The 14,947-nt window shown below is 35.4% G+C and overlaps 3 protein-coding genes across 4 annotated transcripts; 2 read left to right on the top strand and 1 right to left on the bottom strand.

Annotated features, from left to right (window-relative positions):
* The first annotated feature begins 43 nt into the window (after positions 1 to 43).
* Positions 44 to 1,499, top strand: LOC21385170 (bidirectional sugar transporter SWEET16). Its single transcript, XM_024171451.1, has 5 exons — positions 44 to 85; positions 204 to 414; positions 646 to 807; positions 906 to 1,025; positions 1,169 to 1,499. Exons 1-5 carry the CDS (start codon positions 57 to 59, stop codon positions 1,352 to 1,354), a joined length of 708 nt encoding a protein of 235 aa, XP_024027219.1. The 5' UTR covers positions 44 to 56; the 3' UTR covers positions 1,355 to 1,499.
* A 6,753-nt stretch (positions 1,500 to 8,252) lies between these two features.
* Positions 8,253 to 11,192, top strand: LOC21385168 (serine/threonine-protein phosphatase PP1). The gene is made up of 4 exons (XM_010107008.2): positions 8,253 to 8,790; positions 9,802 to 10,361; positions 10,474 to 10,677; positions 10,785 to 11,192. Exons 1-4 carry the CDS (start codon positions 8,595 to 8,597, stop codon positions 10,806 to 10,808), a joined length of 984 nt encoding a protein of 327 aa, XP_010105310.1. The 5' UTR covers positions 8,253 to 8,594; the 3' UTR covers positions 10,809 to 11,192.
* A 365-nt stretch (positions 11,193 to 11,557) lies between these two features.
* Positions 11,558 to 14,065, bottom strand: LOC21385167. 2 transcript variants are annotated; one of them, XM_024171453.1, is made up of 5 exons: positions 13,918 to 13,970; positions 13,325 to 13,473; positions 12,844 to 13,202; positions 12,180 to 12,502; positions 11,558 to 11,872 (listed from the first exon to the last, which is right to left on the bottom strand). In XM_024171453.1, the coding sequence occupies exons 2-5, from the start codon at positions 13,353 to 13,355 to the stop codon at positions 11,752 to 11,754; spliced, it is 834 nt and encodes a 277-aa protein (XP_024027221.1). In that variant the 5' UTR covers positions 13,356 to 13,473; positions 13,918 to 13,970; the 3' UTR covers positions 11,558 to 11,751. The 2 variants fall into 2 exon arrangements, with proteins under 2 accessions (XP_024027221.1, XP_024027220.1); XM_024171452.1 differs by lacking the exon at positions 13,325 to 13,473 and having other exon boundaries at positions 13,918 to 14,065.
* Between the last annotated feature and the right edge of the window lie 882 nt (positions 14,066 to 14,947).

The following is a 14,947-nucleotide window of genomic DNA, read 5'->3' as shown; positions in this document are numbered from 1 at the left end:
TTTTTATTTTTTGTTTTGATTCTAAAGATTTAAAGCCTGCATATACAGGGAATATTATGTCAGGGCTAGTTTACATATCTCCTGCGTAAGTAGTACTACTGAATAAGCTTAGTTCAGTTTTTCCATTTCTAATTCTTAATTAGTTTTGCCTTTTAACATGAAAGCTAAATTTGAAAGAACTTTCTGAACTATAATTCTCTCAGAAACGTGTTTTGGCGAATCTGTAAGCGTGGATCGACGGAGGAATTCGAGAGCATCCCTTATGTTAGCAAATTACTGAATGCTTACTTTTGGATTTACTATGGACTTATTAAGCCTGACAGCCTTCTAGTGGCTACTGTTAATATGTTTGGTGCTGTTGTGGAGATCATTTTTCTCACTATATTCTTACTCTTTGCACCTCCAAGGATGAAGGTCAATCTTTCTTCTTCTTCTTCTTCTTCTTCTTCTTCTTGTCTCAATCCATTCAATCTTCTTTTCCAAGTGTGATTTAAGTTCTTCTTCTTAGTCTTTTTTTTTTTTTTTTTTTTTTTTTTTTTTGTTGTTGTCTCAATCCATTCAATCTTCTTTTCCGAGTGTGATTTAATTTTTTACTTATTACCATCAAATTATTGCTTCAATAATAGACTTTTGTTATGATATCAGATTAGGACTGCCATTCTTGTTGTGGTCCTAGATGTGGTTTTCCCTGCAGCAGCAATTTTGTGCACTCACTTTCTGCTACACGGAGATACTCGAATCGACGTTGCCGGGTTATTGTGCGTAGCCTTCAGTATGGTTGCATATGCTTCACCTCTTTCAGCCATCGTAGGGGGAAAAAAAAAAGGCAAAAAATTCTATACATGCAGTTTTTCTCATGTAAAACTGCTTAATTAATGCCATGTTCTGCATCATTTGGTGTACAGAAAACATTACTTCTAACAAAGAGTGTGGAATACATGCCTTTCCTTCTCTCATTTATCCTTTTCTTAAATGGAGGAGTTTGGACTGCTTATGCCCTTTTGGCAAAAGACTTGTTTGTTGGAGTAAGTTCCTTACAAATATCACATACTTGATCATACTCTTTTAAACATTTTTCTTTCATCTTTTGTTGTGATTATTTCAGAGAGTGAGTAAAATCTTTGGAAATGGTCTTATTATTTTTTTTTTTTTTTTTTTTTCCATGTAGTTGCCAAATGGGACTGGATTTTTCCTAGGAACTCTTCAGCTCATTCTCTATGCAATATACTGGAAGCCCAAGTCATCCAGGCGAATAGTGGATGATTTAGAGCATCAAGACAAGCGTGAACCACTTATCAAGTCTTCTGAACAATTGCAACAGGATACACATACTAGAACGACTATGGTTTCCTAGAAAAAAACGTGTTGAGTAAATTTTTTCATTTGTAGCCAATCCATACGGTTAAGTTTTAGATGCAGTAAACAAATCAGGTGCAAAAATCAACTTTTCCCATATTGAAAATAAGCTTTCTACAATAAGATTAGATATCCTTGCTAGTAGTGCATGTTTCTTAACATTAAATAAATAAATTTTTTTAAAAAAAGTATGCAAAATTAATAGAATATGATACAAATCTTACAGTTCAAAATATAGACCAATCGGAGGATTATTTATTTTTTTTCCCAATGTCCTCGTAGAATTCTTAGATTTGCAATTATAGTAGTAATGCCTTCTCTTTTTTCTTTAATATGTTGACTTCCACTAGCTATGGTGAGGCTCAATAAATGGCCACTCCACATCATGGATTTGAACTCCGAATCCTTTACTTTACAGTTTACACTTTTTGTGCCTTCCTTTAATTCTCCTTCCCAATTCAACAAGGAGGACCATAATCTCCATCACTGATACAATTACTTAATTAGAAATGTCTAAACAGAAAACACTTCTATGAAGTTCAATACCCAATTGAAAGAAGCCTCATGATCAATGAGGTTTGGTAGGTGAGAAATTGGGATGAAAGTTATTTTCTGGCCTCACACATTAAACCAGGACCACATGTCGATGTTTTCCACATTTATTTTCGGATAGTGTCAGCTGGGGGCAATCTAAAGAACATGATAGATATCTATAGAGAATATAAACTGTAAACATGAAGGTCGGCTTCTTTTATTTATTTTTTTCAACAACAACAACAAAAAGGAAAAAGGAAAATTTGGTACAAACATGAAAGATATATTACAAAAGACTAATATATGTACATATATTTATTATCCAAATATATGTACATAATCTTTTTCTTTTTCCTTTTTCTGTTTTCGCAGAATACAAAGACAAAATCTCTTATCATGTGGTTGTAATTTTCCAAAGTAACATGAAAAACATTATTATCTTTTGATCAAACGGTTGTAGATCAAGTAGGTGCAATTAGAATCTACGTGCTCAATACAGTATACTTATGTGTGGGGAAAAGAAGGTAATAAAACACACACACACACACACACACACACACAGAATTGCAGAACAAGAGCAGCTTCACTGAAGATAGCTAAGCATGAAGCATACAACTTGAATAAACATCATGCATTTGAAAGGTAATGGCACTATTTATCTAGGGCCCGCGGGTAATTTAATTGTTATACCGACTTTGTGTTTTTTTTTTTTTTTTTACTGAATGTTATACCAACTTTTTCTACTTACTTATAATGGAGATTTAGTGTAGGGTTGAAAATAAATTACGGGTAGGTTTTACTTTTTAATCGTTAAATCTGTATTAAAAATTATTTATTATGTTTTTTTTTTTCAATTTCGATACGATTTTGACTAAATCTCACCATTAAAATGTACTAAATCTCACCGTGAGGGTTGGCGAGATAACTAAGTTTATGCCTGATTAGTGAGATTTGAGCATTGGTAGGTCCAATTTTATGAATGCAGTGATGCACCAGCATACATACTTTTTCTCCTAAGTAATGCAAGGTAGAGCTCACTGCCATGTGACCCTGTCGTTAGCGTTGATGCCACGACGGGACCTGTGAGCGCGAGATCTACTTGCAGGGGCCGTGCCGGAGAGATCGTTCGTGAGAATTACAACACGTTGATCAAATTTGATCATGTGGTAAATCCGGATAAATCCCAAGATCAAATTTGGTCATGAGTAAATCCAATAAATCACGAATTTACTAAATTTAATAATGTAATAGATCCGATAAATCAAATTTACCAAAGTTCAACTATTTATTAGCTTATTTAAAAAACCGTCACGGATAATAAATAGGTCATACTCTAATAAAAGCTTATAGTATTAATTGAGGGTTCAACAATACGAATTTTCATCCTTACTTTACCTCTTTATTCCGATAACGTCAACATTACCCTCTAAAAGCCAAAATACCCAACTAGTCCAAACCGTTCCAAAACTCAACCACTTACCAGAAAAAGCACCAGCGATAGGAAGAGACCAAACCGTTCACAATCCCAAGTCCAGAGTCCCAACTACCATTTTATTCTTGGACCAACGAAATTCACACCCCAACCTTTTCAGACGCCAGATTGAACGTGGGTTTCCTCTTCCTCTTTCTCATCAATCAGAAAAACCTCATGCTTTCACTCGCAATCTTTTGCCTATTCACAAACATAAATTCCTTAACAATATCCGAAACAAGACTTTCCATCTTTGAAAAGCCCTCCGTTTACCAAGTCCCCAGAAACTACGACTTGCCCAGTGGGCTTCTTCCCAAAGGCGTGAAAAATTACGATCTTGACCTCTCCACCGGAAAATTCGCTGCGTATTTCAACAACAGCTGTAGCTTCTCTGTGGAGGGCCCGTACCAGTTGAACTACAAGCCCGCCATTAGAGGCTTTATTTCGAATCGAAAGCTGGAGAGCTTGGAAGGGTTGAGTACGAAGCTTTTCTCGTTCTAGTTCTGGGTTGATATTGTTGAGGTCAAAAGAAGCGGCGACGACTTGGAATTCTCTGTGGGAATTGCCAGTGCGAGTTTTCCTGTTGACGATTTTGAAGAGAGCCCTTAGTGTGGGTGTGGCTTAAATTGCAATTGGATAAGTGTTTCTTCCTTTTGAGATTTTTTTTTAACGGCTTTCTTGACTTGCAAGAAACTATTGTCTACAAAGATTGTGTTTTTTTGATCGATTCTTGCTATTTTTTACTTACAGGTAGAAATCGATTATGTTGATATGGAACTTTTAATTATCTGTTATTTGGAATAATTGGCATTATAAATAGTCTTTAGAAGGGGATTTTTTTTCTTTTCTTTTCTTTTTTCTTTTTTTTTTTTAATTTTGACTTGCAGCTGAAAGTGAAAACTCTAGCCATGAGTTTTAAAAGCATTTCAAAATTTTTAAATAAAGTGACACATTATGATTAATAAACATCAGAAATTAATTGAGACACTAAAATTAGATGGAAATTTTGTGTCTAACAATTAGATGGATATATCAGCATGATATTCTTTCCTTATCCTTGATTTATCTCAGTTATATCATCTAGAAATTTCATCAGATTGAAGATTTATTGCTTGAAAATAAATGGACATCTTTTTTATTATTTTTGAATTGTTTGTCCTATGTATGGTCTAGGGTTCAGCCAATATGGCCCATTGCCACCACCTATGGAAAAAGCTATCAAGTTTGTGTTTGTTCATAAATCACTGTTGAAATCGACTTATGAGAGCGTTTTATGAACCGGTGGTGGTGAGGCCTATTAATCGTCGTGAACTAAACAAAAAACAAAAAAAAGTCAAAACAAAACAACAACAATGTAGCTGGCGAATTGTTGTCTTATAATATATATATTTTTTTAACTTAACAGGCATCTTATAAAAAACAAAACAAGAAAAAATAAAACAAAAAAAGTGTTTTCTTAAAAAAAACAAAATGTTTCTTAAAAAAAAAAGCATGTTCAAGCTTTCGAGTTCAAGAAGCACAGGGGTCACCTAAGAAGTTGAAGCATAAATAGCGGGGAAGCCATATCTTGATGATGGGCGGTCGCATCCCTGTTCTTTTCGCTAATTTGAGTTTAAAATTTAAATTTTATTACAATAAAAAATTTTTAAAAACTGTCACATCTAATTTTTTTATTACAGTAAAAAGTTCTCACATAATTTTTTTCTTTTGTATTTGTATTTTGTTAAAATTTATGGTTTGTCATCCTTAAAAATCTAAAATTACATATGCACTCCTTTAAAATCTGAAATATTATGTGCGTACATTCTCACTCAATTTTTTGGATCTGTCTCCGGACGTAAAAAAGTTGATGAGACTAACATGCCTGACACCTGAACAACCAAACTGAATCAACTAATGAAAGCTTTATTTTGTACTCAAATTCTATTGCCTCCGTGTACGTTACTTTCCCCTTCCATGGTATGTTTGCATTTGCTAGAAGCAAGGAAAATGCCTTAATGAAAAATATGTAAAATATTACAAAAGTGCATTTAAGCCATTATTTCCAAACTGTCCAATAATTCCCCTAACTTCGGACATTTCTATTACTTTTTTTATTACTCACATAACCTAATTTTCCTTTTTCCAACTAATAGGAAGGAGCTTCTACTATGACTTTGCTTGATAAAAATCCCCAACCAAGGGGACCAACTGGACGTGGCAATCAATGATTGGTCAGCTCAAAAAAGCTCAAGAAAATGATATATAAATTTGAATTGCCCACTTTTATCATTGATGGAGGCAATATACCAGAAATTCTAAAGCATGCGGTCCACCAATACAGGTACGTTGAGGGAACCTATTCAAATGACGCGGTTTTCCCTTCTCCCAATTCCCCAAAAGCCCACAAAATCTTCAACTTCATTCCAACCTTACTTCGCCTTTTCTTTATTTTATATTATATTATCTATTTTACTTTTGCAAATTATCCGCGTGTACCTAATTTCCTGCTAAAATGCGCCGGCCAATTATATGGTGCTTGCTTCTATGATTCAGTGCCGTGCTAAGACGTCTCAATTCTTATCTCGACACATTTCTTTAATCTCTCATGACTATGCTAAAATGTGAACTTTTCATCTTATTTTGTGAGAATGCCCGTCAGACCCTACTACTAATCGGCATAGTTTAGAAATATAAATTCTAATGGCACTTATGTGATAAGAAAGACTTATTAGCAAAACCGTTTATGTTTTTAAAGTTTTCCACTGTCGGATATCTAATTAGTAGTGTAGATTTTTAAACATTAAAGCTGATCAAAATTCTATCAATTTGAAATCAATATTACCTCTTATTAGTGAGCTTAAAACGTTGATCCAAGAAATAGAGTCGAAAGGCATTTATGGAGCCTTTGAGCTTAAGACGTTGATTCAATAAATAGAGTCGAAAGGCAATTATGGAGCCTATAAAAGCCTAAGTTCAGCTAAGAAGCAATGTCTGGTCATCAGCTGAAGAAGAAGACATCGAAGCTAGGGTTGTTCATGGGCAAGTTCAGCAAGTGACGGGCAGTTTAAGAGATCGGAAATTTTCTAAAATCTCAATCCATAACCGCACAATAGTATAGCGGGTTGGGCGGCTTAGAGGCAAGTGGAGTGGGCGGTTTATGACCCTTCATCTTTAAAAAAAAATTGTAACGAGCTTAAAATTTATTCAATAAATGATATGCATACAACTAACGCCATTAGTTACCAATCAAACTCTAGTTCAACAATTCATTATGAAGCATCAAAATCTCATCAACAAGTACATGTACAACCAATTGCAAAATCATTCTCCCTTTTTTTTTTAATCCAAACGATGCACATAGAGGAAAAAAGGATTAGCAACATTCTGTAATGAGCAAAGTATAAATATTTATCAAAACGGAGAGGAGAAAAATATTACCAAAGACTAGAAACAATGAAAGGCGTTTTATTTAGCGAAAAAAGGGAAAGATTTCAATCGTTTTGCACATTAGAAGGGAGATAAATTTGGAATTTTATGCACTTTTCTCAATAATCTCTCCCTCATGTGTGTGTTCACCGAGCTCACTCTCGAAGTAAAATTTCTAATAGCCTGCACATCCAAGCATCACACTCCAAATGAGAGCCAACTCGAGCATGGAAAAGAGAGCCGAAACCATGCAAGTCCACCAAATGTTCCACCATCCGCATATGAAACTACAACTGAGTGTGATTGCTTGGCCCAGTACGAACCATCGGCTCTGATACTACTTGTTGGGGAGACACCACATGTGAAACTGACTCAATACACTTTAGGAGTACAACTTGACTCAAAAGATTAAGCTATTAAGTCTTAAATCCTTACATGCATATAAATTATTTCACATCTCCATTCACTTTTTATGTAGGACAACACACATATATATTTATTTCATCATTTTTTTACAAAAGTAACGAAACTTAATACGAATATGGCGATCGAAAATAAAACTCTTGCTCGTGAAATTTCATTATATTTTTGGCATAATAAGACATCAAAATGAAACATGATTAAACAAAGATGGTCAATACTCCGCAAGCTCCAACATGGCATCTCAAAGGGCTTCGTCGGAGCTCACGCCCCCGAACACTACTCATCATTGAATTGTAAGAAAATGTTATAAAAACTTTTACACTAAAGAAATTTTTTATTAAGAGTTGACTAAAAAATGTATCAATTAAAATATATAACATTAGGTGTCTCATTTAATCATGTGATAAATACACGGATTGTGTGCTTAAAACATGATTAACACATTGTTAGGTCGATTAGTAGATTCACATCATGAATAGGTAAGCCGCCCGAGCCCAAATAATTGTTAGTAATTAAGGCCGCGTTCACTTCGTGGATTCGAGTTTTTAATTCGAGCTAAGATGTGACATTTTTTGAGAGCTTTTCACTGTAGCAGAGAAAGTTAGATGTGACATTTTTTGAGAACTTTTTACTGTAGAAACCTTAAACTGAAAACTTGAATCGGTGAAATAAACGAGGCCTTAATAAGACCAATTTGTTAGTGATGGCCGTTAACAGTAATGGAAGACCAACAAATTGTCCGATTTTGCTTGTGTGTGTATGAAGGCAAATTCTAGAATTTTGATGACTAGAGACCAACTAACAAAACAAACAACCAACCAAACCAATCTTTTAAGACAAGACCAACCCACAATTACACACACCCAAAAAAATAAAAATAAAAATAAAAATAGAAACACCGTCCCACGTGTACCGTGCTGCTATCATGCGCCGGTCTCTGTTTTTGTCCTCCGACTTTGAAGCTTTCAAACCCATTGAATCAATATCATATCTACTTGCCACTGATAAAACAAAAACAAAAAATAGTAATAAAAAAAAGTACATAGAAAAAAAAAAAAAAAAAAAAAAAACAGAGAGAGAGAGAGAGACAACCCATATCCCAAATTTGCTTCTAATCCTTCTTTTCTCTCTCTCTCTCTCTCTCTCTCTCTCTCTCTCTCTCTTGTTCAACAATTCTCTGATATTTCTTTCTTCCTCTTGATCTCTCTTTTTCCTTTTTTTTTTTTTTTGTCCTTCAATCCACCAGAAAAATCCTAACGTATAAATCGACCCTTTTGTCTTTGTTGACGAACTTTATTTTCTTTGCTCTCCATTTTTCTTTTACACCCGAAAGAACTTGGCTTTCTGATTCACAAGAGCTATTTTTATCTTTTTCTTGAAAGAAAGAAAGAATTGAGGAAAGATGATGATGATGACAATGGAGGGGATGATGGATAAAGGGGTATTGGACGACGTTATAAGAAGGCTTTTAGAAGGAAGAGGAGGGAAACAGGTTAAGCTCTCAGAGGGAGAGATCCGTCAACTCTGCGTCAACGCTCGCCAAGTCTTCCTTTCTCAGCCTAATCTCCTCCAACTCCACGCTCCTATTCGCATCTGTGGTCAGCTCTCTCTCTCTCTCTCTTCCCCATGATGATATTGCTATTGAATTGAACGATTCAATTGTATTATATTTTTTGTCTAGAGATGTTTGTGTGAAAGAATTGATCTTGGATAAGAAGCTCACTTGAATTGGTAAATGGGTTTTTTGATTGGTGTTTGTTGATAAACTTTTGGAGGAACCCCACCTGGGTTTTATTTGCAAAAGCAGAATGATTAGCTTTTAAGATTAAATGTGTTGCCGGGATGGTTGTTTAGACCTCATTCTGTTGAATAAAGGGGTGCTTTTTTAAAATAAATTTAAGGGTTTGTCTTCAGTTTTGGCGAAGTACCAAGTCATAATGTTGCATACAATATTGTAGATAAATTAGTATACAAAATTGTGGTGTTAGTATGTCATAGATAAATTCTTTGTTTTTATCACTTACAAAGTCGCTCTTACATAGGATGACATTTGTCATGATACGCCTTCATTTTTACATGTTACATACAATCCTTCTTGAATGATTTAAGCCTTGTAGGGTCGTGGATACTTGGGTGGCCAAAAGGTCCATTTGTCCGTATATTATGCTAGTTCTTGATTGATGAGATTCATTTTGTGGAGTTTCCTGGTATATTAAATGATGTACTTTTTAGGGAAATTTTAGGAATTGTATAACTTCTTTTGTGTTATGGACTAGTTTATTTAGCTGATGTTCTCACAGTTGATTACTCAATATTGATATGATGCATTCTTTTGTTATCAATCACACACTCTAGAACCATGGAAATGAGAGAAGTGGAGTGACAAAGTTACTTCCTTGGATTTTCCTTGGCTCCCTAATTGCCTTTTAGTCCTTTGATGTCATTGGCTTTGCATCTTTACAGCGACCTAAGGCATTATATTTTGTTTTTATCCCTACATTTCACATAAATCACAGGGCATAAATTATCTGTAAAATGAAGGGGGGGAAAAAACATAGTTCAGTTTCTACTCTTGCTTATTCTAATATTTCAGGCTTCTTTTCTTGCAGGTGATATACATGGGCAATACCAAGATCTGCTGAGGCTATTTGAATATGGTGGCTACCCTCCTGCTGCAAACTACCTCTTCCTTGGGGACTATGTGGATAGGGGCAAGCAAAGTCTAGAGACAATATGTTTGCTCTTGGCCTACAAAATAAGATATCCTGATAAAATCTTTCTCTTGAGGGGAAATCACGAAGACGCAAAGATCAACCGGATTTACGGGTTCTATGATGAGTGTAAGAGGAGATTCAATGTCAGACTTTGGAAAATTTTTACCAACTGCTTCAACTGCTTGCCCGTGGCGGCGCTCATCGACGACAAGATACTCTGTATGCATGGAGGGCTCTCCCCCGAGCTGCAACGTCTGGATCAAATAAAGGAACTTCCGAGACCTACTGAAATCCCAGATTCTGGTCTTCTCTGTGATCTTCTTTGGTCTGATCCTGACTCTTCAATTGAGGGCTGGGCAGACAGTGATCGAGGCGTTTCGTGTACCTTTGGACCTGACAAAGTTGCTGAGCTCTTGGAGAAGAATGACCTTGATCTCATTTGCAGAGGGCACCAGGTAATCCAATAGAAAAATGCAAGTGAAGCAAATATGCGTTAATCATTGTTGGTCAGAATGATTGATCTTTTGGGTTGGAGTAATAAAGTTTTTTCATTTTTCTTTTCTGCAGGTGGTGGAAGATGGGTATGAGTTTTTTGCTAAAAGGAGATTAGTCACAATCTTTTCAGCTCCAAACTATGGCGGGGAATTTGACAATGCTGGTGCTCTATTGAGTGTTGATGAAGGTCTAGTGTGTTCTTTCGAAATATTGAAACCATTCGACAATAAAGCATCATCTAGTGGTTCTAACTCATCCAGAATAAAACTCAAAAAGGTATCATTCTCTTCTTTTCTTTTGTTCTCCTTTTTTGGTTATCTTATCTCCCACAACATGTTTTCCATATGAATCTGATGACCCTTTTTCCATCTTTGCATGGCCAGCCTCCTAAAGCTGGAAAGATCTAATGATACAGAAATTTCTTATGTGGAGAGTTCTGAGGTATTTCTTTCAGTTGAATGGGAGAGACAGCTAGTGATCTTGAGGAAAAAAAAAAAAAGTGACCCCCTGCTGTCGCACTCAGAGTCTATTAACCGTCACGATTGATATTGAAGCTTGGGAATTGCGGATTTAGTTGCACAGAAATTCTTTATGAAGTTTGTAAATCAAATATGCATTAGGTTACTTGCTGTGTTTGTACCTCAAGAGGTGCAATTTGTGAGTAGAGTTTAGAAATTGAAGGCGTGCATTCAACCTTTTGGTTTTGTGTAAAATTAAACCTTCACCCCATGGTATTCTGTCATTTTTCAACGAGTAATTTCACTGATTTTGTTGACAGATCACTTGTAAAATGGCTTCCAATATATATGACTTAATTGTTATGATAATTTTATGGTAAGGTATAAAAAATACACTATCGGTAAGGCTCTGTTTCAAATTGTTAGATATGTATCAATATTTGTCAGCTTTGCACACTTTTTCTTTTTTATATGATTTTGATTCAGATTCAACGTTCATGAAACATGCACTACCGGTAGGGAAACTCCTAATTAAGATTCTAAAATTAATGTGATAACAGCATTTAACCAAGAGCATAAAACTCGGTACTGAAGAATGAATAAACTGGACAAATTCTATGGATCCAGAGTTCTGGACAAGTTGGTGCATCATGCTAATGATAGTAAACTTTTTAAATCAACTAGAAGCAAATCAGACAGAAGAGAAACTCCAGATTGTAATTTTCAAAATTGAAACTCATGAATCCAAAATATTGGATAAACACTGTCTGCTAATACAAGTCTACTTCTAATAAAATAGTACAAGAGCAAGAAAAGTTTTAATTTTACAACAATTCAACTATGATTCACCTGTAAATTGACAAACTAATTACGCTCACCTAACACGAGATCATCATCTTCCCTTCTTATTTCCTTGATTGCCAGGAGATTTCTGGCTCTTCTTGGTTTCTAGTTTCTTCGCAGTCCGCTGAATACCGGCAAGCTTCTGACGCTGACTGTAGTTTTTCCGTTTGCTGCAATAGTTGATAAATAAATTTTGTAACATACTCAAATTACATAGACGTATAATTTGAATTCCATTTTCATTGCACTCCACTATAATGCCTTATCATAGTCGCATAAGAAATAAAGACAATGAAATAATCATCTCGCTAAAGAAAAAAAAAATTTTTGTTTATCATGCAAAGAGCAGCAGAACAAAAACGAAAGAGCACCAATTGTGCTTTGAGAAGAAAACAAACTTGTAAACGCCTCAAATTGGAACAAAAGAGAAAAAAAAAATAGAAAACATGTAAAGGTGGCAGGGGAAAAGTATCTAACCTCAGAAACAACAATCCTGCCGTAAGAACCATCCCTCCGACTGCCCATGAAACTCTTTCACTAAACGGCATTTCCGCCGCCCACTGCTGAAAGTCATCCAACACCCCCAAGCCACCACCTTTCTGCAGCACCACAGACCGTGAAGCTTTCCACGAATCAGCAATCAAATCAAGACTGGCTTTACTACCATAGCATGATTTTTCTTCAACATGTGCATCATCTTTAACTGCTAAACCTGCAGCGTGACACAGCTCTGTACCGTTGTGAACCCACTGTGAAGCCCTACCACAAACGAAATCGTTTACTCCACATGGTGCTAGAACCTGGAAGGCAAACTCTTAATCAAAAACAGGGTTTTATCAAGCCTACACGAAAAAAACAGTATACCAGCTCAATTGTTTCATCACTAAAAGGTACACAAAATCACTGCCACTGCCGGAAAACGCTGACAAAGGATGAAAGCATCCTTAAGTTGCTAATGAAACCATAACGAGATATGGAGTACCTCATAAATATATCGTTGTAGCACAAGATAAAGTAAGCCCCCATAAACTCTCCCATCCCCTCGACATGACCGGAGACAAACTTCTTTTTTTCTTTAGACATATATTTATACCCTTGGAATAAATCATATGGTCTAGTATTTGAGGGCTTATATACACACCTGTGTCACAGTCTCCATGGAGAAGTAAGCATCAGAGCATGCCCCAAAGACCCTGTCGCAGAAAGAGGTGCATATTAAAGGAGGTCCTGGCTGAACACCAACACGTGGATCACAGATTGAACACTCCAATAGCTCCCACAATTGCAAGCATTCTTGACTGGCTTCTCCTGTTGAAGCCAGCTTCCTAATGGTTAACAAAGCAGGATGTGTCTGAGCTGCATCGCAGCAAGTTTTTCGGCAGAACACCCTGCAAAGGGTCAAATCTTTTGATCCCTTGCTTACCCTTTTTGGAGGCTTCCCTTGGGATGAGAATGGTGGAAACCGACCACCTTGTGAAATACAGAGTCCATCTGATTTACCTACATTGAAATAGATCTAAAGTCTTAATGACCAAAAAAATTGAATTATGAGAGTAACAAAATAGTATCAGCAACCCCTTTTCATTTATGCAATGATTAAAGGGACTGTTTGCAACACTTACCTAACCGGAACAATACCATCAAATCGTCCATTTCATCCCTATGGAAAATTCTCAACAAAATCTTATCTATACGCCAGTATGAACTTTTATGCTTTTCGTCTTTTACTTGGTGTATTCAACCGAACCTATTTTAAAGCAAATTGTAACCTCTTTGGCAAAAGAAACAAACATGAGACTGAAGATATATAATTCCAATTCTTGAAAATTCAATCTTCATAGAGTCCAAGTTGTATGAACCGCTAGTTGCATAACATATCTTATTTAAAGTACACATTAAAAAAAACTATAAACCAAAAATCACGATTAAATACAAATTCCCAACTACCCAATTCCAGTTTTGTGCTCTTGACTCCAAGAAACATAACAAATTACAAAATGACTTGCAAAAAAACCTCAAAGAACAAAACTTGATTATGGGGAGAAGAAACAACAAAAACAAAAGGAAATATGAAAGAAATATGTAACTTTCTACACAAGCATGGAACAAAGCAAAAGGAAAGAACACATGGGAGTTTCCAAACTAGAAATCCACGGTCCAAGAGAGACAGAAAACCCCATTAAACATAAATCAATCTAGAGAGAGATTTAATTACCAGACGAAAAGGGTAAGAGCAGATTGAGAAGAAGAAGAAGAAGCAGCAGAAGCAATATGAGAAAGCTGGAACCCATTTTTCCTTCAATTGAGTTATTGTATTGAACTGAGCTCCGACGAGAAGACTCGGAAGACGGACGCGGTGGACTTTACGCCATGACGATGCGCCCTCTCTCTCTTCTTTTTTTTTTTTTTTTAAACGTTTTTATTTTATTTTTCCTGAAAAACAAAGCAAACAGACTTTAGCGGTTTAGGCCAATTCTTGGGACCCGCCTGACTGATTCAGGTGGACTCGGTTTTGACCCGATCAGAAATCCCGTATGAAAAAATTTAAGAGCCGTTTAGTTCATAAATTAGAATTATGAGATTAGAATTATTTTTAATTTATGTGTATTTTTTATGAGAAAAAACACTAACGAACCATGAATCATAATTCGAATCGGGGTACGAATCCCCCAACTAAACAACCCCTTAGAAAATAGGATTAGGCCCTTAACAAAAGTATAAGCAAAAACTGCACATGCAAAGGCACGTGCATTTATGTCCACTAAATATTTTAATTTTATTTTAGTTAAATTATAATTAAAATAAAGGATTAATTAAATGATAAATGAGTTATAAAAAGAGTTAAAAATAAATCATACATGACTTTATTTCTTACATTTACCTTACTAGGGCCGGTAATATAGGTCACGACACGACAATACGAATCGAAAATGACACGAATTTTACGGGTTTGGGTTGAGAAAAAAAAGGTTCTGGTCAGAATTGGGTCGACCTGGTATTAACACGAAAAATACGAGTCAATTTCGGGTTGGACCCGCCTAATCTGAACACGACACGAAACTCGTAAAAAACTAAAAAATACATATATTTTTCAATATAAATTTTTTAATTTTATTATGAACTTGTGATATCATGATAGTTATACTCAAAATCTTATACTATTATTTGTTTAATTTCAATGGATGTTATTGTAATTTAGTGTGTTATAAATTTTAAGTTATTTCTAATATGTAAAAAATTAAATA

The sequence above is a fragment of the Morus notabilis genome, unplaced genomic scaffold (genome assembly GCF_000414095.1).
Source record: "Morus notabilis unplaced genomic scaffold, ASM41409v2 Scaffold470, whole genome shotgun sequence".
Classification (NCBI taxonomy): Eukaryota; Viridiplantae; Streptophyta; class Magnoliopsida; order Rosales; family Moraceae; genus Morus; species Morus notabilis.
This window is presented reverse-complemented; position numbering and strand designations above follow the sequence as displayed.

Bases quoted from the DNA above. Each gene is read 5' to 3' on its own strand.
- LOC21385168 (XM_010107008.2), top strand. From the start codon at position 8,595: ATGATGATGATGACAATGGAGGGGATGATGGATAAAGGGGTATTGGAC. The intron at 8,791-9,801 runs GTCAGCTCTCTC...CTTTTCTTGCAG, and splicing joins CGCTCCTATTCGCATCTGTG to GTGATATACATGGGCAATAC. The intron at 10,362-10,473 runs GTAATCCAATAG...TCTTTTCTGCAG, and splicing joins TCATTTGCAGAGGGCACCAG to GTGGTGGAAGATGGGTATGA.
- LOC21385170 (XM_024171451.1), top strand. From the start codon at position 57: ATGTCAGGGCTAGTTTACATATCTCCTGC. The intron at 86-203 runs GTAAGTAGTACT...TAATTCTCTCAG, and splicing joins CTAGTTTACATATCTCCTGC to AAACGTGTTTTGGCGAATCT. The intron at 808-905 runs GTAGGGGGAAAA...TTTGGTGTACAG, and splicing joins CTTCACCTCTTTCAGCCATC to AAAACATTACTTCTAACAAA.
- LOC21385167 (XM_024171452.1), bottom strand. From the start codon at position 13,993: ATGGGTTCCAGCTTTCTCATATTGCTTCTGCTGCTTCTTCTTCTTCTT. The intron at 13,203-13,917 runs GTAATTAAATCT...ATTTCAATGTAG, and splicing joins GCTCTTACCCTTTTCGTCTG to GTAAATCAGATGGACTCTGT. The intron at 12,503-12,843 runs GTGTGTATATAA...TTTGCCTTCCAG, and splicing joins CCATGGAGACTGTGACACAG to GTTCTAGCACCATGTGGAGT.